The sequence below is a fragment of the Coffea arabica genome, chromosome 7c, assembly GCF_036785885.1.
Source record: "Coffea arabica cultivar ET-39 chromosome 7c, Coffea Arabica ET-39 HiFi, whole genome shotgun sequence".
Classification (NCBI taxonomy): domain Eukaryota; kingdom Viridiplantae; phylum Streptophyta; class Magnoliopsida; order Gentianales; family Rubiaceae; genus Coffea; species Coffea arabica.
This window is the reverse complement of record NC_092322.1, coordinates 22,105,332-22,129,987: the sequence shown is the minus strand read 5'-3', so window position 1 is coordinate 22,129,987 and position 24,656 is coordinate 22,105,332. Positions and strand designations below refer to the sequence as shown.

The window sequence follows — 24,656 nt, the reverse complement described above, 5'->3', positions numbered from 1 at the left end:
CATATAGGTTCATGGTAATTGAACCTAATGATTTAATTTCGGTTAATACCATAATTGAATCTAGAGATGCTATTTTTAAAGAGAATAGATTCACCTCTATAAAAGATGTTATTCCAAAATCAAGTGAATTGACAAAAGATGGTGAAAATGAAACCATTGAATTGAAAATGAGCAAAAGAGCTAGAAAGTCAAAGGACTTTGGTTCGGACTTTTATATGTATCTAGTTGAAGGAACTAGAGATACAGTGAGCAACCAAATTTCATATTGCTTCAATACTGAGGCTGATCCAAAGACCTATGAAGAAGCAATAAACTCACAAGATGCTCCCTTTTGGAAGGAAGCTATTAATGATGAGATGACTCAATCATGGGTAATAAAATCTGAAAATTAGTAGACTTACCACCGGGTTCAAAACCAATTGGTTGTAAGTGGATCTTCAAGAAGAAAATGAAGATCGACGGAACTATTGATAAGTTCAAGGCCAGGTTGGTTGCCAAAGGGTTCACACAAAAGTATGGTTTGGACTATTTTGACACATATTCACCAGTAGCTAGAATTGCTACAATTAGAGTGCCACTTGCTCTAGCTTCTATCCAAAATCTAGTCATTCACCAAATGGATGTTAAAACAGCATTCTTGAATGGTGATTTGGATGAAGAAATATATATGGAGCAACCCGAAGGGTTTGTGATACCTGGTCAAGAGCATAAGGTGTGTAAACTTGTAAAATCTTTATATGGACTAAAACAAGCACCGAAGCAATGGCATCAGAAATTTGACCAAGTCATTCTTGCTAGTGGATTCAAAATAAATGAATCTGATAAATGCATTTATAACAAGTTTAGTGATGGCAAAGGTGTCATAATTTGTTTATATGTTGATGACATGTTAATTTTTGGGACTGACTTGGAACAAATTGAAGTCACAAAAACTTTGCTTTCAAGCAAATTTGACATGAAAGACATGGGTGAGGCAGATGTTATTCTTGGTATAAGAATCTTCAAACATGATAACAATATAATGTTGTCTCAATCACATTATATTGAAAAAATTCTTAACAAATTCAATCAAAGTGATTGTATTCCAGCCTCAACACCATTGGATCCTAAAATAAATTTTGTAAAAAATGAGGGGGATCCAAAATCTCAAATGAAATATGCCAAGGTTATAGGGTGCTTAATGCATGCAATGACTTGTACTAGACCTGATATTGCATATGGAGTTGGTATATTGAGCAGATATACAAGCAACCCTAGTAGGTTACATTGGCAAGGTGTAACCAGAATTTTAAAATATTTAAAGGCCACTAAGGACTATGGTATATATTATACCGGCTATCCTTCAGTTTTAGAAGGATTTTTAGATGCTAGTTGGATCACCAATAAAAATGATCATTCGTCGACAAGTGGTTGGATATTTATGCTTGGTGGAGGTGCAATTTTTGGGGTTATAAGAAATAGACTTGTATCACCGATTCAACAATGGCAGTAGAATTTGTAGCACTTGCTTCGGCCTGTAAAGAGGTTGAATGACTACATAATTTACTTTGTGATATACCATTGTGGCCAACACCTTTGTCGCTTATCTTAATCCATTGTGATAGTGCAGCTACACTTGCTAAAACATATAGTCAAGTGTATAATGGTAAATCAAGACATATCGGTTTAAGACATAGTTATGTCAAAAATTTGATCACAAATGGAGTCATATCAATTTGACTTTGTGAGATCAAATGAAAATTTGAGTGATCTTTTGACCAAACGATTATCAAGAAATTTGGTGTCAAAGACATCAAGGGGGATGGGTTTAAAGTCCAAAATCCTTGATCACTAATGGTGGAACCTCAATTCAACGCTAGATACAATGTCTAGTCTTGAATTCAATGAGTGAAAGTACACCATTCTAGTGGTTGGTGCACTATGTGAAGTTTAGGCATCCCAATGTTGAATAGTGCATGTTGTTCTCGCCAGTGCAAATGTAAGGATGAGTCATTGGACTCTTAACGAATTTTAAAAGTGCTATCTATGGCGGGGGTACTAAGATGTCGCCTATATGAATGTTGGTTTTCGGCAAACCACAAAGTTAAGGACTTTACTTTGTAAACATTCATGAAAGGATAGTGATACATGGCTGTAAAATGTATCGTTGAAGAACTTATGGTTGTGCGTTGCTCAGTGTGTGATGTGTTTATGAGGTTGGTCCAATGTCCAAGTGGTTCAAAGCTTGTCTACCATCTTGAAGGATTGATTTCAAAGAACCTTCACTAAGATAGTGGTTCAATCGAAAGACACAATTATTTATGCATATGAGTGTCAGATTACTTGGTGGCCTTTTAGAAATCCATTTTTTAAATTTTGAAAATGGCGAGGGATTGTTGGAAACTTTTCAAAATTTGTGTGGTGTACATACATGTAATTAATGTATATTCATTAATTTTTGGTACATGTATAGTATTGTGAATGTTTCTAAAATGTACATTCATTTATGAACGTATTCATGTATATGAGAATTCTTGAATGAAAGGATAGATTCATGTTTTGATCTAATGATCATGAGATGCATGAATTAAAGTGCATGAATTTGTACACAATACTTTGAATCTATTCATACACAATACTTTAAACCTATTCATACAAGTGTTTAATGAGTTCTTTTCTTTCCCAAACAGTCTTCCTATATAAAGAGGCCAAGTAGAGAGTGGTTTGCTGCAGAAAATCACTTTCCTACTACTGTGTACTCTCTCAAAGCACTCCTTAGTTCACAAAGGGTTTGTCTTATTTTGTGCAAGAGTTTTAGCCAAACAAACTTCATCTTATCCTAAAGGATATTTGTCCAAGATTATTGCACTTTATATCGGACAAATAAAGTCTAAAGGAAAGTGATATATATATCACGATTTGAAGCCAATTCTTGTCACAATATTTGCCAATTCTTTGCATTTTTCCTAACATAGTTTCGGGTAAGGCATCTGATTTAGAGTTGAAAACTCTGTCTATTGGAACATACTAGAAGTCAGTCGATCATTGTTTTTCTCTTCTTCTATTTCAGTTGTGCTTATTGCAGCAAAACATGTCATTGGCATTATCCTCTTGTTTGCTTTCCTCTTTTATTGGCGTCGTCGGAGGCATTTATCGAGGTATGATACAATAGAAGATTTCCTACAAGCAAACAACAGCCTCATGCCCATTAGGTACTCATGCAAAGAAATTAAGACAATGACAAAAAATTTTGAGGAGAAACTAGGTGAAGGAGTCTATGGTTTGGTTTACAAAGGCAAATTGTGCAATGGAAGTGCAGTTGCTGTCAAGACACTGAACAAATCAAAAGCTAATGGACAAGAGTTCATCAATGAAGTTGCAACTATTGGAAGGATACACCATGTTAATGTTGTTCGATTAGTGGGATATTGTGTTACTGCCTCAAAACATGCTCTTGTGTATGATTACATGCCAAATGGCTCTCTGGACAAGTTAATTTTTTCAAATTGTCAGAATGGTTCTCCATTGAGTTGGAAACAAGTTTGTGAGATTGCAAAGAGGGTTGCTCGTGGCATTGAATACTTGCATGCAGGGGTGTGATATGCAAATTCTGCATTTTGATATTAAACCACATAACATCTTACTCGATAAGAACTTTGTTCCAAAAGTTTCAGACTTCGGACTTGCAAAACTTTACCCGATGCAAAAGAGTATTGCAACTCTTACTGCCGTGAGAGGAACATTAGGTTACATGGCCCCGGAACTCTTCTACAAAAGATTGGAAGAGTCTCAAACAAGACAAACGTTTACAGCTATGGAATGTTACTAATGGAGATGGCGAGAAAGAGGAGAAATGTGGATGACCATGCTGAGCATTCAAGTCAAATATACCTCCCTTCATGGATATATGACAAATTCGATCAGATGACACCTGAAGAAGAAAAGACAATTACAAGAAAATTGATTTTGATTGCATTGTGGTGCATACAGATGACACCTGAGAATCGTCCTTCAATGAGAAAAGTCTTAGAAATGCTTGAAGGTGATGCTAGTGGCCTAAGGTTGCCTCCTAAACCGTCGTTTTACCCTCCGGATTCACCCATATCCATGCAAAGAAGCAGCGATAGTAGTTCTTCTGACGAGTCAACGGCACCCTTATGTAGCTCTGTTGCTTTAGAAATAGAGCAGATGGATGACTAAGTAGTACTTTCAGTGAAAGCTTTGCCCAGTAGATTTGTCTTTCAAACTCTCAAATTTACCAGATATAACATGGCAAACTGAAATATCAGTTTGGTATCAAAAAACTGAAGGGTAGCACCTTGATATATGCTTCATATATAATAGTAATACCAGCATCAATCTTTGAGTTCAACATAATAATTTCTACAATTGAGCTCTACATATTATGTTATCTAAAACAGCTAGCAGCATATCTAAATATTTCCTCCGAATTCGTAAGATCGATCCTTTCCAGTAGTGTTGCTGTTACTAGTCAAATTGTTAGTTTAACATAACCTTGTATCCATTTTTCCTATCCTTGGATTTTTCCTTTGAAACATGTCGTTCCTTTTCATCAACGTGCAGATAAGACATTTCCTGGATACTGCCTGCTTGAGTAAGTGGAGGCGAATGCTTCACGGTCTAGCTGCTATACTTTTCAAATAATCATGAAGAAGAGAACTAGTGTTCCTTCTTGATACCTTCATCTTTATGGTTCAGTTATTTAAGTTGAGGTTTTGTCATGTTGAAGAATTCAAGTACTTAAGAAGCATCACGATATTAAGCACAACCAATGGCATCTTCTCTTGAATTACGGATAGGTTAACTATTATTGATTGCTACTGTCATTGTCTCTGAGTTCATATGATTTTATTACAAAAGTCAGTCATTGCTTTCAAGAGAGTGGAGAGGAAAATGGAATTGCTGGCCATAGGGAGCTACTTTGTGTCATAATGATAAACCGTTCTGAAAAAAATCTAAACTTCAGCTTTTCAATAAATGCGTCTGAACATGTTAAGATCTAAATCCATTAAGTTTCAATGCTGAATGAGATTATCAAACAGGGCCTAAGTAACTACCATTGGCACCTTCTCTTGAATTATGGATATGTTAACTGTTATTGATTGCTACTATCATTGTTTCAGTGTTCATATGATTTGATTACAAAAAGTCAGTCATTGTGCCTAAGCTTTGGAGAGGAAACTCGATTTGCTGGGGATAGGAAGCTACTTGTGTTGTAATGATAAACCGTTCTAAAAGGATCTAAACTTCAGTTGTTCCGATAAACTTTCTTGATATGTGTTGCACGAATACAACATTTTAAAAAGTTTTGACCTTAGAGAAAGAGGTGACATATTAGGCTTGAAAATGAAGGGCGTAGGAGTACTCTTAAAACAAATGTCTCAGCTCAGGAACAAAGGACATTAAGCACTTGTTGCCCTCACGAAGTACCTTGTGATCGGGACATTTTGTTACCCTGCAGCGAGGCCAGCATTTCCCGCTAGGTACATCAGACAGACAAAAATACAGAACTAATTAGTTCTAATGACAGTAAACAAGAAATCCTGAGTTCAAAGTGCGAAACAAATGTAGCATCTAAATTCCATAAATATTCATATACATTCTTATCATATTAGTTCACATGTCAAAAGAATTATAAGTATCTCTACTCATGCTGAATTTCATATTGACATAAGCATTTAAAACTATTTTATTCATTAGAGAGTGCTAAAACTGCTTACCTTAGTGAAAATGAATCAATACCTAACTTAACTTAGGTAATTCCTGTGGTACACGTCTTTCGTACCTGTGAAAGCGAGAGCCTAATTTAATTTCTAATTGTTAATAATGGAGTAAATTATCAATATTTCAATTACAATTCAGTCCCGTACTGACAAGAGCACAAGAAATATTTTCGGACCTAGAACAGGGAAATGAAGAAATTGGAACTAGGAACGAATCGGCCTGACACTGGAGCCCATCACCAAGCTCCAAACTGTGGGACTTACATCCTCAAAGCGGCCATCTCAAAGTATTAATAAGAATTCATCCAAATTTCAAGATTTTCACTCATTTTCCTATTTCACTTTTGATTAAGATTCCAAGTCTAAAATAAGCTTGGACAAAAATCATAGTATTTTATCAACTAATCATTTCCTCGCAAAATTTCTAAAATCATCTCATGGTCCCACTAAAATAGCCAACAAAATAACAAATAAGCAAAAGACCCATTAGAGACGTCAAAAGTGAAACCTCAAGTACCTAGGAGAACGAATGGATTGGGTGATATTAGGGAAGAAGTATAAATGAGATATCGCGAATTCGAAATCTCTGACTTACATTAAAAAAAAAAAAGAAGAGTGAACCCCAAGCACGTCATTTGTTCTAACTCTTTTGGAGAGAAATAGTAGGAAGGGTTAGAAATATAGGTGGCAAATTAATTTGTTTAATTAAATTTATCCATACCCGTCCATGAATAGATAAGTATATGTATTTTAAGTTTTTGCATATGGGTATAAATAGATTACCTAATAATATCCATTTATTAAATGGGTATTATTGGGTAACCCGTCAATCCCAAGTAACACATTTAAAATTGTTTTCCCCCAAATCTCCTCTCTTCCCCCACCCTTTTTTTTTTTCAAAATTTTCATTTTGTTATGATGGTAACTACTTTTGTTTTATTATTATTATTATTATTATTATTTGTTGATTTTATTTTATCATTTTATTTTCTCTTAGTTTGTTAACTTACTCATTTTTTAGCATTACAAATTTATGATAAGTTTTAGCCTCTTTTCCTACCTTTCCAAAATGAAATTTTAAATTTACACATGAAAAAAATATTAGGGGTTCAAAATTTTTGGATTAAGCTTTTATGTTAATTTTTATAGTACTTAATTCAAAATTTTATATTCTTATTATTCAATTATTAAATAGTATATAATTTTGCGACATAGAGTACGGATAGGAAAAAAAATGATAATTAGGCTTATTGAACATTATAAGTAAATATTTAAAACTAATGATGGGTGCAAAGAGTGGTATAAATTGATAACTTAAAAAATGAATTTAAATGAGTTTACAAAAAATAAAATAAATGGGTTCTAAATGGGTAATTGGGTTACCCAATTCATTTTTTGACTTATCCATTTATACCCATCTAATTAAATGGGTATAAATGAGTTGACTCACTTATACCCATTACCCATTTCACCCAATCCAAACCCGTCCAAGTCACCTATTTTGACACCTCTAGTTAGGAAGAGTAAAGTGACGTCCAACTCAAAATTCTTCCGATATAAAAACTTGCTCAAATTATTAATTAGTCCCCCAACTTCTAAACTTAATCACATAAACCTCCAAGATTATATAACCTTCACTAATTAACCCATGAAATAAAGTAAACGTGGTCATGAGTATTACACTTATGTTAGGAAAAATTTTCTTGATTAAATAGCCAGGTCGTCTCTTGCATCTTGTGTCTATCATATATTGGAAGAGAGAAACAAGAGAATTTTCACTAAGGAAGAAAAAGCTACTCCTATCATCTTTCAACCCATCAACACTGAGGTTAGAGCGGTGGTAGCTTCTTGGAAGAAGATTAAACTAACAAAGTATAGCATGGAATTTTGATCTTATATTCTTACCGTCAGTATTCTGTTTGTTTAGTTGGTGACTTTGGGTGTTGTTTGCAATTAGTTTACTTTGGACGGTGTTGCCGGTTTGGCTTTTTGCCACTAATCATAATAAGCTCTGTCTTTGCCATATCAATAAAATGAATACCTTACCTAACAAAACAAATGGAGGTAATAAGGGGACAATTTTCTTTTCTTTTTTTTAAATACAACAATAACAACAAAAGGAGTTGACCCCAAAAAAAAATAACAATGTATAACAACTTGATTTTGTCAACAACAATAATAATAATAATAATAGCAACGACTTCAGTGCTAAATTCTAGATTAGAGTGCCTTACAAGTAGAGGTGTCAAAATGAGTGATTTGGGTGGGTTTGGATTGGGTAAAATGGGTAATGGGTATAAGTGAGTCAACCCATTTATACCCATTTAATTAGATGGGTATAAATAGGTAAGTCAAAAAATGAATTAGGCAACCCAATTACCCATTTATAATCCATTTATTTAACTTTTTGTAAATTCATTTTTGCAAACTAAGTTATCAATTTATACCATCCTTTGCAGCCATCATTAGTTTTAAATATTTATTTATAATGCTCAATAAACCTAATTATCAATTTTTTTCATCTGTACTCTATGTTGTAAAATTACATACAATTTAATAATTAAACAATAAGAATATAAAAATTTGAATTAAGTACTATAAAAGTTAACATAAAAATTTACTCCAAAAATTTTGAACCTCTTACATTTTTTTTGTGTGTAAATTTAAAATTTCATTTTGGAAAAGTAAGAAAAGAGGCTAAAACTTGTCATAAATTGGTAATGCTGAAAAATGAGCAAGTTAACAAACTAAGAGAAAATAAAATGATAAGATAAAACCAACAAATAATAATAATAATGAAACAAAAGTAGTTAACATCATGACAAAATGAAAAATTTGAAAAAAAAAATGGATGAGGGAAGAGAGGAGGTTTGGGAGAAGATAATTCTAAATGAGTTAATTGGATTTGATGGATTACCTAATAATACCCATTTATACCTATATATAAAAATTTAAAATACCCATAAACATCTATTCATAGGCGAGTATGCGTAAACTTAACTAAATGGGTTTGTTTGACAGCTATACCTACAAGTACGAAAAGTCCAAAGTTGGACCTGCGATCTGAATTGCTTCAATTGACAATGGTGTGTATTTCAACAAAAAGAATAGATGGAGATAAGAAAAATGACACATGTAGTCAAGTTTAGATTGGGTTCGCTCAAAAAAGGCCAAAAAAAGAGTTTGTTGACTTTAGTTCTTTACTCCGGAGCTCAGCCTTAGTTTTTAACATTGACCGGATCAATCATTAATAGTATGTTGCACGTTCAGATTTTGGTAGCTTTGTTGTCCCTAATCTTGAATTACAACTTGGTGACCTGCCTTAGATTTCATCCTTTCTTTAATTTTTTTTTTTTGGGTTCTGGATGCAGTAACAATTCTTCTATTGTGACTCTGTTGCTTTAGAAAATGGTGCTACCTAACTTTCTCATTCTTATTTTTTAGATTTTTTAAAAACTTTCTCATTCTTATAGCTATGGAAGTTATTTCTCATTTTTTTCAAATATATTATTTTGTTTGCTCATAAACATGCTTTCCAACTAGTTTTTTTTTTTTTTTGTATTTTCATCCAAGTTTTTATCTCACATACATCAACATCATAAAAAATATTTTAATAATTATTTTGAATAATACACTATCTAGACGCACTCTATGCATCTTCTACTTTGTTTTAATTTTTTTGTATTTTATTCTTATTTTGTCAATAAGATGAAATTTAAAACGTACAAACCAAGTAACAACACGTAATTCTAATACCACTAGCATGTATTTCCAAAATGAACACTATTGAAGTTTTTCATCTCTGTTACAAAATTATACAAATAACCTATAATGATTAATTATTTGGTAAGAAGGTTTTACACCGTTCAAGAACATTTATAAATGCCACAAACTCTTAACTAGTTATACTCTTGATAAGAAAAACCTGATAGACATAAGAGCAAGTTAGGGTGTGTTTGGATGGTGTATTTTAGGTGTTTATATAAAATTTTATGATAACTTATTGTTCTACGCTAGAAAATTTTAATTTTTGTATATTTGAGAGTTGGAAAGACGAACTTTCTTTTTTCTTTTTCTTTTCCTTTTCCTTTTCATTTTCTTTTTTCTTTTCATTTTCTTTTTCCCTCCTTCTCCCTTCCTTCCTCCCTACCCACTGCCACACGGCCCACACCCAACTCTCCCCGCCGGCGGGGGCTCCCCTCTCTCTCTCTCTCTCTCTTCTCCTCCCGCTTTCCTCCTCCTCCCTCCCTCCCTCTTCCTCCTCTCCCCTCCACCCTTCCCCCACAACCTTCCCCCCTCCCTTCTGGAACCAGCAGGGGAGGGGATTTTTAATTTTCATAAACTGCAAATTTTAATGATAATAACTACCAAGTAAGTGCTAAAGTCTAGACTGGACTGCCTTCCACATAACAGAAGTTTAGATTGGAATCCCTTAAAAAAAATGAAAAAAGAAAATGGAAGAATGAAAAGTCTAAATTGGGTGGCTAGTCCAAAGTCAATTGAGGTTAATGGAAAAGTTTTTCTTAATAAACAACTGCAGCAGTCAAGTTTAGATTGGATTCCCTTAAATCTTTACCGGGAAAGGAGGTTAAAATTTAGTTAAAGTGCATTCATTTGCTCTAAACCCTTACTTGCCAAGCAGCACCTTCTGCATATCCGGCTATTTTGAGTCAACCCATTAATAGCATGTTGCAAGTTCATATTTTGGTAGTTTTGTTGTCCCTGATCTTGATTTACTTTTTGGTATCCCGATTCAGATTTGATACTATTGTCGATAGCCATTGTTACGCAAATGGTTATCATACCTTCAATTCCAAACACACCGGTTGTGACCATAGCCCATCTTCTTGCAGAGACACTGATGTCAGTTTAAAGTGCCCATTTCAGTTCAAAGGTGATCATGCAGATTTGTGCCCTGATGCTTTGGAGTTCTCTTGTGACCATAATCGCACAGTACTTCCCTTAACAACGGATGTTGATGGGGAGGAACAGCGCTTTTATGCAGATATAGACAGCATTGACTACAGGAAACAAACACTTCGTATATTTGATCCTGGAGTGCAAAAGGACAACTGTTCTACTCTTCCAATTTACTCATTTTATGAATACACCTATGAAAAGCAAGTTGGGGATATCCGTTATGGACGATTCGTGGATATTGATCCCAACACCAGTGAATTGGTCTTTCTCAGCTGTAAAAATCCAGTGGAATCGAAATCTCCTCTTTATATAGACACTGCTTCTTGTAATATCACTGCAAATCATTTTTCAAAAATGAATGCTCAATCTGATTATTACAGCTATGTTGTGATTGGTAAAAATGTGGTCGCATCCGCTATTGAAGAGTCGTGCACAATCCATAAAATAGTTCGTGCAGACCTTCGGTGTCTACCTAAGGTAACAGGAGATATTTCGTTTCAAGACATCCACAATGCTCTGGCTAATGGGTTTGAGCTCAGTTTGTCAACAAGGTCGACACTGCGGAGATCAATTCTTTGTAAGTACACTAACTTTGCAGACCTGCCTTGTATGTTACTTTCTTCTTGGGTATTAATAAATTCTTACTTACCCAGAAAGGTTGAAGGTTGTCCATTTCGGTGATTGATAATTGGTTACGATGATCTCTTGGAAAGTATTAAATTCTACTGAATGAAACTATGTTTTTGGGAATTTAATGACAAGTTACCGTATCTTGAAAGATTTAAGTTAGGAAATGGAGTGGTATATTTGTAGGCTAACAATTATAGTAGTTCTGCTGTTGATCTCAAAAGCCAAATCCAATCTTCTCTATCTTTCTCACTTTATACAAGTCTTACTATCATAGTGCACTTGATTAATGCATTGACGGTGTTGATTTAGATTGTGAAGGTGTAAATTTAGGATCTCTGAGATTTTCCTCTCGATTTGAAAATTGTACAATTGATTAATGTGCATTGAATTTTTTCTTCTAGCATTTGAAGCTCTGTTAAAAGTTGAAGTTCAAGAATGCAATTGGACATTAATCTTGATCTTTGTTCCTGGACAATGCAGGTCTTCTGGTAGCACCATTCTACAATCATGTCAAGTTTGGGAGTGAGTCACTTATTCTTAAAATATACAGAAATGATTTTTTCAGTCAGTCTCATCCTTTCCGTTTCAATTTTTCCTTAATAATCCTTTTGAATTTTTGTAATAAGCAGCTGGCGTGGGTTTTGCTGTCAAATTTTTTGGTAAGGCATTTGATTTATAGTTGATAACTCACTATTGGGTGTATGATACAGAGTAAATCACTGATAAATGCTGCTTTCTTCTTCTATTTCAGTTCTGCTCATTGCAGCAAAAAGTGTCATTGGCATTGCCCTCTTGTGTGCTTTTCTCCTTTATAGGTGTCATCGGAGGCATTTATCCAGGTATGATACAATAGAAGATTTCCTACAAACAAAAAACGGCCTCATACCCATTAGGTATTCATACAAACACATAAGGGCAATGACCAACAACTTTAAGGAGAAATTAGGTGAAGGAGGCTATGGTTTGGTTTACAAAGGAAAACTGCGGAGTGGAGATGTAGTTGCTGTCAAGATGCTGAACAAATCAAAAGCTGATGGGCAAGAGTTCATTAATGAAGTTGCAACTATTGGACAAATTCACCATGTGAACGTGGTTCGGTTGGTAGGATTTTGTGTTGCTCCCTCGACACATGCCCTAGTATATGATTACATGCCAAATGGCTCTCTGGATAAGTTAATTTTCTCAGATAGTCAAAATGGTCATCCATTCAGTTGGAAGCAAACTTGTGAGATTGCAAAAGGAGTTGCTCGTGGGATGGAATACTTGCATCAGGGGTGCAATATGCAAATTCTGCATTTTGATATTAAGCCACATAACATCTTGCTTGATGAGAACTTTGTTCCAAAAGTTGCAGACTTTGGACTCGCAAAACTTTACCCAATGCAAAAGAGTTTTTCAAGTCTTACAGCTGTCAGAGGAACATTAGGTTACATGGCTCCGGAATTGTTCTACAAAAAGATTGGAAGAGTCTCAGACAAGGCAGATGTTTACAGCTATGGAATGTTGCTAATGGAGATAGCAGGAAGGAGGAGAAATGGTAATGGACATGTAGAACATTCAAGTCAAATATACTTCCCGTCCTGGATATACGATAAATTCGACAGAGGGGAGGAATTGGAAATTGGAGATCATGCAACTGAAGAAGAAAAGTCAATTAGTAGAAGATTGATTTTGATTGCATTATGGTGCACACAAATGACACCTGAGGATTGCCCTTTAATGAGAGAAGTCTTAGAAATGCTTGAAGGTGATCTTAGTGGCCTAAAGTTGCCCCACAGACTGTTGTTTTACTCTCCAGATTCACCCATATCCATGCAAGGAAGCAGTAATATTAGCTCTTCTGATGAGTCAACAGTAACACTGTGTAGCTCTATTGCTTTAGAAATAGAGCAGTTGGATGACTAAGAAGTACTCCTAACTTTTAGTGGAAGCTTTGTATTTCAGATTTGTTTTTCAAACTCTTAAATCTGCCACCTAGTACCAGTTGAAAAAGCAAATTGAATAACTCATTTGGTACCAGTAAAACTGAAAGTTAACACCTTCGGGGATTCGTCATATGTAAATATAGCTCCAATAATTTGTTGGTGTTACTGGCCGACTTGTTAGTTTGACATAGACTTGTAGCCTTGTTCTTTCATTTTCATCAATGGGCCCAATAAGACATTTCCTGGATGCTGAATGCTCAATGGTCTACTGTTCCTTCTCTCTTATGGTTCAGTTATTCAAGCCATGGTTTTGCCTTGTGTTGAAAAATTCAACTGTTTTAAGAGGCATCATAGAATTTAGTAACAACTATTAACCCACATAAGTAGAGGTAGTTTAATCATCAGAGTCAATAATAGTTTACCTATGCAAAAAAATATCATTGATTACCTCTACTTTATTCATCAATTTCTTCTTTTTGTTTCTTGTATTTGCAGAAAAGTGGAAGCTACTAATACACAAGACTTTCAATCGAAATTAACCTTTAGCATCTTATTCTAACTCAGAGATCACTGCCAATCCTGAAGCCAAATGTCTTCTATGCAAGCTTGGATTGCTTGGATTCATGGGATCTGTTGAGGTAAAAGGACTTGGGGGAAGACTCGGACTTTCTCCATTTCCTTCAAGCATCTGAAGAACGAAGGTTATGGAAGGACGATCCACAGGGTTCCACTGAATGCACCAAAGTCCCACAATTGCCAATTTTTTGGCAATGACATCCTCTCCATCTTCCTCAATTTGGATTCTCAAGTCTTCCCCTTGAACCAACTGTCCGTAAACCCATTCGGGATAGTACACTTGGCTAACATTTTGCACATTGGCATCAATGTTCTTCCGTCGTCCAACCATTTCAAGCAACAGCATCCCAAAACTATAGATATCTGATTTGTAAGACACATTGCCAAAGTGCCTTGAGAAGACTTCAGGGGCAATGTAGCCCATGGTTCCTCTTGCAGCAGTCATTGAAACTGCACTTCTTCCCTTTTCACAAAGCTTGGATAACCCAAAATCAGATATTTTCGGGTTAAAGTTGTTGTCAAGCAAGATGTTATGTGGTTTGATATCGAAATGGAGGATCCTCTGCTCACATCCTTGGTGAAGGTACTCGATACCTCGCGCAATGCCAAATGCAATGTTTTGTAACTTCTCCATTCCAAGGTTATGATGCTCTTGACCTTCCGGAAATATGAACTTGTCCAGGGAACCGTTTGGCAAAAATTCATAAACAAGAGCTCTTTTGAATCCATCAGCACAGAAGCCTACCAAGCGGACAACATTTACATGGTGGATTGTGCCCATTGTTCCTACTTCATTGATAAACTCTTCCCCATTTCCTGTGGAATTGTGCAGCAGCTTCACGGCAACAAATATTTCATTTGAAATTTTGCCTTTGAACACATTTCCATAGCCTCCTTCACCTAATTTATCCTTGAAGTCGTTTGTGATCCTCTTGATATCAGCATAGGAATATCGAGTAGGCTTCATGGCAGCGTAGTCCTCCAAAAATGTTCTGATTCTCTTCTGATTTTCTCTGTCCATTTTCTTTGTTTTATAGACATTGTAAAGGGTCGCTAATATGAGAAAGAAACACCCCACGATTGGACCTGTTGTTAAAGGCACATGTCAATTTTACTTTTTCTTTTCTCTATACTAGAAAAATTAACTGAGAAAAATGTACAGCAAGATTCTCACCTGAAATGAGTAATTTCTTCGATACACCTGTAACATACTAGCAAATGTCAAAAAGACATCTATGTACAACAGTCAAGTATTGTTCGTGAATTCTCTCTCTCTCTTCTTTCTTTCTTTCTGTTTATTGTGGCCTCTTACATATGTTCCTAGTAGTATTCGTGCTTTTGGTCCATTTTATCAATACACAGTAACCAAATTGGGTAAGTTCAGAAAACAGGGAAGGGTATAGCAACATGATACCTTTCTTTAAATTTATCCTTTTCAATTAGTCTGAATCTTTAGTCAATTAGTCTATCTGAAGTACTTCAATGAGAAACATCAAGAAATGGACCAGGAAGGAGCAGTAAATGGTACCAGGGTCGAGATTCTTTCCTCCAAAGCAGTCAAATTTATTGTTAGTTCCATTCTTCCATCTGCAAATTCCACCTTCTCGTACCTCACATTTTTTGCATGCAGACAAGGACCAGGCCAGGTTCAGTGAGTCTCGCATTCGAAATAGTTCCCCCGAAACCAAATTTGTGTCATACATCTTTGTGCATAATTCCACAGACAAAAACCGAATTTCAGTATGAGAAGGCGTTGCACGCACTTTGTATCCAGGGGTGTCTAGACAACGAAAGTCATATCCATCATCGGAAGACCAAGTATCACCATTTGCCAATGAGCAATTGAACAAAGTATATCGATCTATCATGAACAAATATCGATCTATCATGTAGTCTGGTGCAGAAAACTGAAACGGGGTAGATTTCTCAGATACTTGAGTTGGCAACCTTCAGCAAACTGGACTTGGATCATTTGAGTCTTATAGTTGATGCTTTTGACCACAAATTTCATTGATGAAGGGGGAAACTCAAGTGAGGTATGGTTTCCGCTGTCACAATAAAGATTGTACCCTGGATTATTGTAGCCACACTCTTCAGGCTGCTTTCCTCGTAGCAGAAATGGGAATCTTACGGCCGGACCGTAGGGGCTACATCTTTTCTCTGCACAGACATCGTCTGGTGGTGCTGCTGCAGGTGCAATTGAGACGTTGTCCGCAAAGATTGCAGGGCTTAGTAGAGAAGAAAAGCTAATGGCCACTATGACCAATCTCAAGATTTCCATTTTTTCTTTTTCTTCTGATGAGTTTTCAGGTTTGATGGAAGAGCAGTTTTCTCTGTATAGATAAATGGTTTGGAGTCAAGTCTACGCCTGCCTGAGCTGTAGCATGAGTTGTGTTTTGAATCTGTCAGGAAATTGCTTTGAGAATGATTGTTGTCATGTTAATCTAACAACTAAAATTGTGATATATCATGGCTAGTAGCTTCCAATATTAATAAAAATTAGTTCTAATATTTTCGAAATATGAGCAGTTCGTCCAAAAGCTTTCAATGGACCCCTTTTTTGTGATAATTTATATAGTAGCAGTTATAGTCATTGTCTTCTCAATCTCCATAGTTGTATCCCCAGAATTCGTCCACACTAAAAAAGTAATTTTAACTACTCATCCTTAATGTGGGACCTTGTTATTACAACCTTTGGTTTCAAGAAAATGATAGTTCTTTGTGAAGCCAAAGAAAATGTTGATGATGAGTAGTGGCAGAGTCAGGATTTTGCAGGAGAAGGTGGAGGGGGGGGGGGGGGGGGAGGGGGGGGGAGGGAGGGCATATTTAGTTATAAATACATCAAGTTTAAGTAGTTTTAGGGTAGAAAATGTGTAGCTTTTTATACTTAAAATGTTAATTAAGTAGTAAAAGTTTTAATTTTTAATACTACAAATGACTGTTGTAAACATAAATTGATAGAACAAATAAATGGAGTACTTTTGTAGGCAAGAAGAAAAAAAAAAGTTCAGAGATTACACCTATAAAATAGTGCTACATGTGAAAGTATAAAAATGATATATCTTATAGTAAGATGAGACACATGATTAAAGAGTAATAATTCTCTATCGGCAAATTAATAATACCATTTACCATAACAATCAATCAAAGATAAGTTTAAAGAAAAGGAACAGGTGGAGGTGGGACACTAGAGTTATAAAAAATTTTTGAAGGGGGCAAAATTAGAAATTAAAGCAAAATTCTATAAAATATTGTGGGTAACAAATATGATTTCTTAAAAGTTAGGGGGGACAGTCACCACTGTCGTGTCCCCTGTGGACGAGGAAGGGTTCAGGAAGAAGCGAAGGAAGAAATAGTCAACAACGGCGAAAAACGTTTCTCCAATAAGTGGCCCCAACTCCCGAGTGACCCGATTTGGCATTTAATTGGACTTTTTTATGTGCGAGGGACCTTTGATATTTCCATGAGGTAAGTATATTTCTACAATTCTTTTTTTAATTTTATTTTCAGCAAGAGACTTTGACCCAAAAAAAAAAAAAATGGATCTGCAATCCATTACTTGTGACTTATTCGTGTATATAGTCAAGAATACAACTCTTGCCGGCTATAGGTCTAATTTTCATGGGACATTAATGTTTGTAAGCCACGCAATGATAACTAAAACTAAGTATTTGCAAGTAATAGTAATTTTGAATATCTGTAAATAATCCCGAATCTAGACTGGTGTGAACAATTTAGAATATTTGCAATAAAAAAATCACGAATGAAACCTTTTACGAAAGATTATAATAAATTGTCAAAATAATGACAATATCGGTTTACAATAGATTTATTTTTTTGGTTCTTCAGCTCAACAAAAAATTTTTTTTTTTTTTTTTGTAATCCAAAATATGCCGCGATTTGAACCACTTTCGATCCGAGTCGACACACCAAACCGAGGGATATGTTGCAGCCCCACGTGACACACCCTAAGTAAGTCACGAGAGTTCAAATCCAAGGTAAGATTCGAACCAAAGGCTAAACGATTCCTAAGAATTCACTCACCTAGGAATGATGGAAATTTTCAAAATGCTCTGAAGATTCAACAGAGCAATTGTGCAACTCTGTAGCCAAGAAATACACTAGACTAGCGTGGAACTAAAATACATTTTAAATCAATGACACAATTAATTAATTTTATCTTGTCAAGCTCTTCATAATTATGCAGTTGATTTTTTTTCTGTTGAAAATTAGAAGCCACAATTAGTTACAAGTGGCAATTGCTAACTAATCTAAGTTATCTGTAACTTGTAACTCTGTACATCAATACTCACTATATTAGCACTTGTTTAATATATCTAAAGTCTTCTTCTAAAGTCATCTGATCATTCTGCTTGTTGGTTTTACTGGTAAAGAATGGTTAGGGTATTAGCTACAAATACATTTTAGTGAATTACCCCAGCTACATTTTCCATCACTCAGTAGAATATTCCTGTACAATAAAATAAATGCATCTTCGTCCTAAATATCAATGGATATGATGCCCAGCATGAAATTGCTTGGAAATGCAAATACTACAAAATCTAACTGAAAATGTCTGATAAGAATTTCCTTCAATCAATAAATCAAAAAAGATTCCATGTCAACATTCAACTTGGTTGGTGATCTCCGTGTGGAAAAAGAACGAAGAAGAGAGAAGCATAGAATTGTAGGAAGTAGGAATAAAAACAAGATAAGATATTGAGTTGTCTTCTGCTAGTACCACATATGTTTTTGCGGAGCAGAATTGCCAACCATACGTTTGAACTGGCTTTTGGTGTGGACTGACCATTAAGGAGTGATGTTCACGGCGCGGTGTGTAAGCTTTCTGCTTTTAACGTTTTCTGACCAAAATTGATAACTTTCTTTTTTTATCTCGATTTAGCAGACATATTCTTTGTTAAATGGGGATGCGATTTAGGGTGACTCTGAATATCGTATTTTTTGCAGGTATAAGATGTGGAGAATTGAAGTGCATCATTTGTTATGCTAAAAATACAACATGAGAATTTACAATGGTACTATTACAATACACCATTAGAAAGTTTTCCACTTAGGTGGTGTGTAACAAGAATAAAGTTGGAAAAATTATATATAACCCCCTATAGTTGGACTCTGAAATTGATAGATGAAAGAACGACCTGACTAATTAATGCCTGCATCAAAACGCGACAATGACTTTGACATCTTTTATGATACGGAACGAGAAAACTTGGGTTTAGGAACCCATCCTACGTATTGGTCAATGTTTTCAGAACCGGACCGGACCGGCCGGTTCGACCGGTTGGACCGCGAACCGGCCATGTCACCGGTCCGGTCTAATACTAAAGCCGGAAGTTCATGGAGAACCGTTGAAACCCGGACGAACCGGACCAACCGTGCGAACCGTTAAGAACCGTGAACCGGCGATTTTTTAAATTTTTCAACAAAATATCAAGAATGGTGTAGTCAAAATTTGAACCTGGGTCTCCAAGTTTAAATATGACAATCTTACCGCTAGACTGTAGTTAAGTTTGTTGAGAATTCTACTTGACTAAAAAATATATTAAAACATCAAGTTCTTCTCTTATTTTTTTTTTCAATTTTTTCTTCTTAACCATTTTTAACCCAAATATCCACAACAAGATTTTCTCAAGTCTTCACCATTATTATCAGGTTATTATCTTTAGTAGATTGTAAACAAGTTGAAAATTTCAACTTTTCTTGTTTTCCAACATTTTAGTAAGTTTAATTTTTTTCTTTTCAAGGTTTTTTTTTCTATATTATTATCTTTAGTTGATTTTTTGCATTTTCTTCTTTTTCCCCTCAATTTTCATATGTTTTCCTGAACCGGCCGGTTGGACCGGTCGGACCGCGAACCGCCACCTCTCTGGTTCACTGACCGGTCCGAGTTTAAAAACATTGGTATTGGTTGATAATTGTTTGGGGGTTTTTAATTAAGAAGCTAAGCATTATAAAATGATTGGAAGTCTTTTTTATTTTTTAAAGTGGAACAAGTTTTTTAAATTCACAATTATTCGCAACAATAATTACCCTTGTTATCTAATTTGCAAAATCCTAAACAAGAGTCTTTTTGGTTTTGCACTTCGTATAAGGTGAAACCATTTTCCAATTAGACATTTAGCGTGTGAATTGTGAAAGACGGCATCTAGGTGTAGAGGTTTTTTCTCTTTTAAATTTTATGGATTTAAAAAAACAAGGGTAATTAACGGGTCTAGAGGTCTAGAGGTTTTTTCTCTTTTTCTCACAAGAAAAAAATGACTATTCTGCAAAACATTAACGGGTCTGATGTTGTTGGAAAGTTAAAACGTTCAAATGTGGAATATACTCAAATTATTCAATTCCAGGGCCCCAAAAATTATGCTTGTTGGTATTCTAGAAGTTGATTAATCTTCCTGTGACAATTATCAATCGTAAATGTTATAATAATACAAAGAGGAGGACAAGAAAGTTCAACCAGAGGAGGACAAGGAAATTGGAGATCGTATGACTGAAGAAGAAAATGGAATTGCGAGGAAATTAGTTTTGAAAGCGTTGTGGTGCATTCAAATGACCCCAAATGACCGTCCTTCAATGACAGAAAATTTCGAAATGCTCTGAAGAGTCAACAGAACAACTGTGCAACTCTGTAGCCAAGAAATACACTAGACTAGTGTGGAACTAAAATACATTTTAAATCAATAACCCAATTAGTTAATTTTATCATGTCAAGCTCTTTATAATTTTGCAGTTGATATTTTTTTTTTTGAAAATTAGAAGCCATAACGAGTTACAAAGTGGTAATTGCCAACTACTCTAAGTTATCTGCTTGTAACTTTGTACGCCAATACTCACTATATTAGCACTAGTTTAATACTTCTAAAGTCATCAAGGGAGCTAGGTGAGATTTCATGAAACCTCAGGGGGGGTTTCTGAAATTATCCCTATATGATTTTGTGGAGCAGAGCTGCCAAGTAGGCCATAGCTGCATGTTTCTGCCCCACTGCAGAAAATTGCGCAATCACACATTTGGATTGGCTTTTGGTGTGGACTGACCATTAAGAAGGCCAATGGCTCAGTGGCCACCAGGAAGGGATTTAAGTCCCTCCTTGGGCTGTTGATGAGGGTTCAAATCTCACCAGCAGTGAAAAAAATCTAAGAGTTGTGCCATAGCACTCCCTTGGTCTAATTGGGTCTGTATACCCACTAGCCCACACACAGCCTCCTTAGGCTCCCCCTCCCCTTAGATTAGGATAGAGTAGGTTATACAAATGTATCGTTACTGACAAAAAAAAAAGACCATTAAGAAGTGATGTGATTGACGCGGTGTGTAAGATTTCTGCTTTAATGTTTTTTTGACCAAAATTGATAACTTTCTTTTTTGATCTTGATTTAGCAGACATATTCTTTGTTAAATGGAAATGCGATTTAGGGTGACTCTAAAGAACAAATTTTTTGCAAGTATAAGATGTGAAAAATTGAAGTGCATCATTTGTTATGCTAAAAGTACAACATGAGAATTTACAATGGAACTATTACAATAGATTATTAGAAAGTTTTCCATATAAAAAGTAGGAAAAATCACATATAACTCCCTATAGTTGGACCCCGAAATTGCTGGAAGAAAGAACGACTTTGACTAATTAATGCCTGCATCAAAATGCTAATTAAGGATACGGGGCAGGAGCGGTCCTCAGAAGGACCGCTCCTAAACGGTCCCCTCACAAAATCGAACGTGAGGCGAGAAATGGTCCAAGTCAGCAAGCCTTCAGGTGAGACCAAAACGACGACGTTCTATTAATTGAGAAGGGAAAAAAAAATCTAAAATCGTATCTGGGGTAACAGCAAGTTACGGAACGGCAGCAACGTTGGTAAGTGTCCTCCCGCCCAAAATGAAAGGTTGAAAATGAAGGTTCCCACTTAGACCCTCTCCCAAACCCACGAAGCAGTTGCCACTATTCGAAATTCATAACTATCAAAAAACTAGGGCAATAGACGAGAAGAGAAATAATAGAGAAAAAGAGGAGATTGGCAAGAACAGTGTGACATTGGAGTCAAGCTGTGGAACTGTGGCATTGTTGAAGGCTGAGCAGAGGAAACAGAAGGAAGAAGTGGTGGTAGAAGGCCAATTTTGTTGTGAATCGGCTTTAGTAAAAGAAGAAGAAACGTGAACCTCAGCTTCAAAGTTGAAGAGCGTGGGATCCTGAGTAGTTAAATACCACAAATCGTAAAGGTAAAACATGTGGAAACCTGGGATGATACAGTTGTGTAATTTATACTTCAAAGTGGAAGGACCTTACTTGTGGTTGTTTTTGGTGTACACTATGACGCTTTTGTGTATAGTAAGTAAAAAAGTTCAGCTTGATAGAAGTGTTATGTAAAATTGTATGTGATCATCGAAACAGGAGATGGGAAAGGAGGGGGAAATCTTGCGGCACAACTGCTTGATAAAATGTGTGAATGGGTTTGGGATTTCGTAGGCGTAAAAATGGGTGTAGATGCTGAATTACAAAATGCTAAGTAGATAGTACAATGCGTTGAGTGTATCATACACTGCGAAACTAAATAGTGACAAGATAATTCAGTGCAATGAAGGGTAATATAGCACGTTGGCTAAAAATTATGTTATGTAGGAAAAAAGTGACATGGAGAAACATTGATACGGTGTGTTAAAGTGTAAAACATTAACATAAGAAAGTCAAAACTTGTGAGATGTAGTACATAGTATAAGGAAAAGATCTAGAAAATGACAAAGGGTAGAGGCGAAGGACAAATTAGAAATGATAGTCGGAGATTGGTATGTTATATTTGGGATTTCATTGATGTATGTCTAGTGTATCAGTTGATGTACATGAACATAATGCTGGATAAGTCTTACATGTCGTGGACTAACAGGCACAGAGAAGCAAAGAGTAGAAATGTTAGTGTAAAATTGGTATGTATTATTTTGTGATTTTCATTAGTGTATCTGTTTTATTAGTTCACGTGCATGAAGACAATGTTGGATAAATCTTACATATTGGTGGATAACTGTTACATGGTGTAGATTAATAGGTACAGGACAGAAAGAAAAGAGAAATGTTAAGACTGAAATTTGAATGGCGTATTTGGGACTTCATTGATGTATGTTTATTGTATTAGTTGTTGTGCATGAACAAAATGTTGGATAGATGCTACATGGTGTTGGATAACTGTTACATGGTGTGTATTAGCAGATACCAGGCAGAAAGAGAAGAGAAATGTTAGATTGAAATTTGAATGTCGTACGTGGGACTGCATTGATGTATGTTTATGGTATTAGTTCTTGTGCATGAACAAAGTGTTGGATAAGTGTTACGTGGTGTTGGATAAATGTTACATGGTGTGGATTAGCAGGTACCGGCGAGAAAGAGAAGAGAATTGTTAGATTGAAATTGGAATGTCGTATTTTGGACTGCATTGATGTATGTTAGATTGTATTATTTATTGTGCATGAACACAGTGTTGGATAAATGTTATATGGTGTGGATTAACAAGTACATAGAAGAAACGGAGTAGAAATGTTAGCGTGTAACTCGTATGTCGTATTTGAGACTTCGGTGGTATATGTTTATTGTATTTGTTGTTATGCATGAACAGGATGGCACGAATAAGAAGCGAAAGACGGAACAAGAGTTTAGGCGAAAATGAAGGAATAGAGGCAGCGGGTACAAGTGAAGTTAGAGAACCAGTTCCACCGTTGAATGCGTGGATGAAGTTTAGGTAATATTGATGTTTATTGAAAATAATAATCATGAGTAGAATGCACAGCTAATTGGTTAATATTTAATGTGTGTAGGAAGGAGTATCAAAGCACCGTTCCAGCGAAAGGCATTAAGATAACAGAGGTATGTATTAAGAACTAAATAAAGCATTAATTGTTTATAGTTGTTGCACGGTAAAAGTAAAAAACACTATTAGAAAAGGGTTAATATCAGAAACCTCCCTTGAGGTTTCTTTTAATCACACCTAGCACCCTCCATGTTTTCGAAATCACACTTAGCACCCCTGCAATGACAATTTTGGTGTCATTGTCAGCCTCTCTATTTCAAAATGATAGGAAAAAAATGAATTGTAGGATAGAGACTTTATTTTTGTTCCACCTGTACCCATAGCCCAAAAAGAGTTTATTTCCTAGTAGCAAAACAGGTCTAAATCTTGTTTTTTAGTATATGTAAATGATCATCTAATAAATAATAGGATAGCATCAGGGTTGTAACACAATTACATATCTTCATACACCATGGAGTATGCTGATATGTATCGTTTGGAGGGATGCGAGGTAGGGAAGGGTGTTAGATCAATCATCCTTGAATAATGTAACACATTTTGAACATTCTGTAATTTTATGTAAGTTTCTTGTATATCTTTACAATAGATTGCGTCTCTGCTATTAAGGTTTACAAATAATTCACGTAGAGTTACACATTATTTAAAAAATGTTACATTGATCCGAACGGGGATAAAAAATATGAGTATGGATTCTCATAATGGCAGCAATAGTTTCAGAATGTGGTTGTAGTTGTAAATAAACTTGCTCTTCCATATTTGGGAAAATGCGGTCGTATAAATAGCTTTTTTCTGCATCGTAGTCGAATGGAGTTTGTAAGTTATTAATATTGCAATCCTCAGTGTCTAGATTATTGCTTGTAGATGGTGTTTTGGAAACATATGGATTGCGATACCCCATTATGTAGTAGAAATGGCTCGCTTAGGGTATATACTCATGAATTCCCATCATCTTTGAACTACGTTTAGATTGTGTTATTATGTAGTTAGGAATTGCGATTTTGGCAATGGCACTATGTCCATTGCCAAAAGTTAACATTACTGGAAACGGCATGACTAATTAATATTAAGGAGGGGG

The 24,656-nt window shown here is 35.4% G+C and overlaps 2 protein-coding genes and 1 pseudogene across 2 annotated transcripts; 2 read left to right on the top strand and 1 right to left on the bottom strand.

The window, feature by feature from the left end:
- The first annotated feature begins 3,096 nt into the window (after positions 1-3,096).
- On the top strand, positions 3,097-4,338 carry LOC140010481 (rust resistance kinase Lr10-like; annotated as a pseudogene).
- A 5,517-nt stretch (positions 4,339-9,855) lies between these two features.
- Positions 9,856-16,294, top strand: LOC113699751 (rust resistance kinase Lr10-like). The gene is made up of 4 exons (XM_072056544.1): positions 9,856-11,220; positions 11,754-11,795; positions 11,903-11,932; positions 12,025-16,294. Exons 1-4 carry the CDS (start codon positions 10,410-10,412, stop codon positions 13,176-13,178), a joined length of 2,037 nt encoding a protein of 678 aa, XP_071912645.1. The 5' UTR covers positions 9,856-10,409; the 3' UTR covers positions 13,179-16,294.
- LOC113700053 (rust resistance kinase Lr10-like) lies at positions 13,636-15,663 on the bottom strand. The gene is made up of 3 exons (XM_072056545.1): positions 15,303-15,663; positions 14,949-14,975; positions 13,636-14,860 (listed from the first exon to the last, which is right to left on the bottom strand). Exons 1-3 carry the CDS (start codon positions 15,661-15,663, stop codon positions 13,749-13,751), a joined length of 1,500 nt encoding a protein of 499 aa, XP_071912646.1. The 3' UTR covers positions 13,636-13,748.
- Positions 16,295-24,656: the final 8,362 nt, after the last annotated feature.

Excerpts from the sequence above, each read along its gene's own strand:
- LOC113699751 (XM_072056544.1), top strand. The coding sequence starts at position 10,410 with ATGTTGCAAGTTCATATTTTGGTAGTTTTGTTGTCCCTGATCTTGATT. Across the intron at positions 11,221-11,753 it reads ACTGCGGAGATCAATTCTTT|GTCTTCTGGTAGCACCATTC; the intron begins GTAAGTACACTA and ends TGGACAATGCAG. Across the intron at positions 11,796-11,902 it reads CAATCATGTCAAGTTTGGGA|CTGGCGTGGGTTTTGCTGTC; the intron begins GTGAGTCACTTA and ends TGTAATAAGCAG.
- LOC113700053 (XM_072056545.1), bottom strand. The coding sequence starts at position 15,663 with ATGATAGATCGATATTTGTTCATGATAGATCGATATACTTTGTTCAAT. Across the intron at positions 14,976-15,302 it reads AGGAAAGAATCTCGACCCTG|GTGTATCGAAGAAATTACTC; the intron begins GTACCATTTACT and ends AGTATGTTACAG. Across the intron at positions 14,861-14,948 it reads GAAGAAATTACTCATTTCAG|GTCCAATCGTGGGGTGTTTC; the intron begins GTGAGAATCTTG and ends CTTTAACAACAG.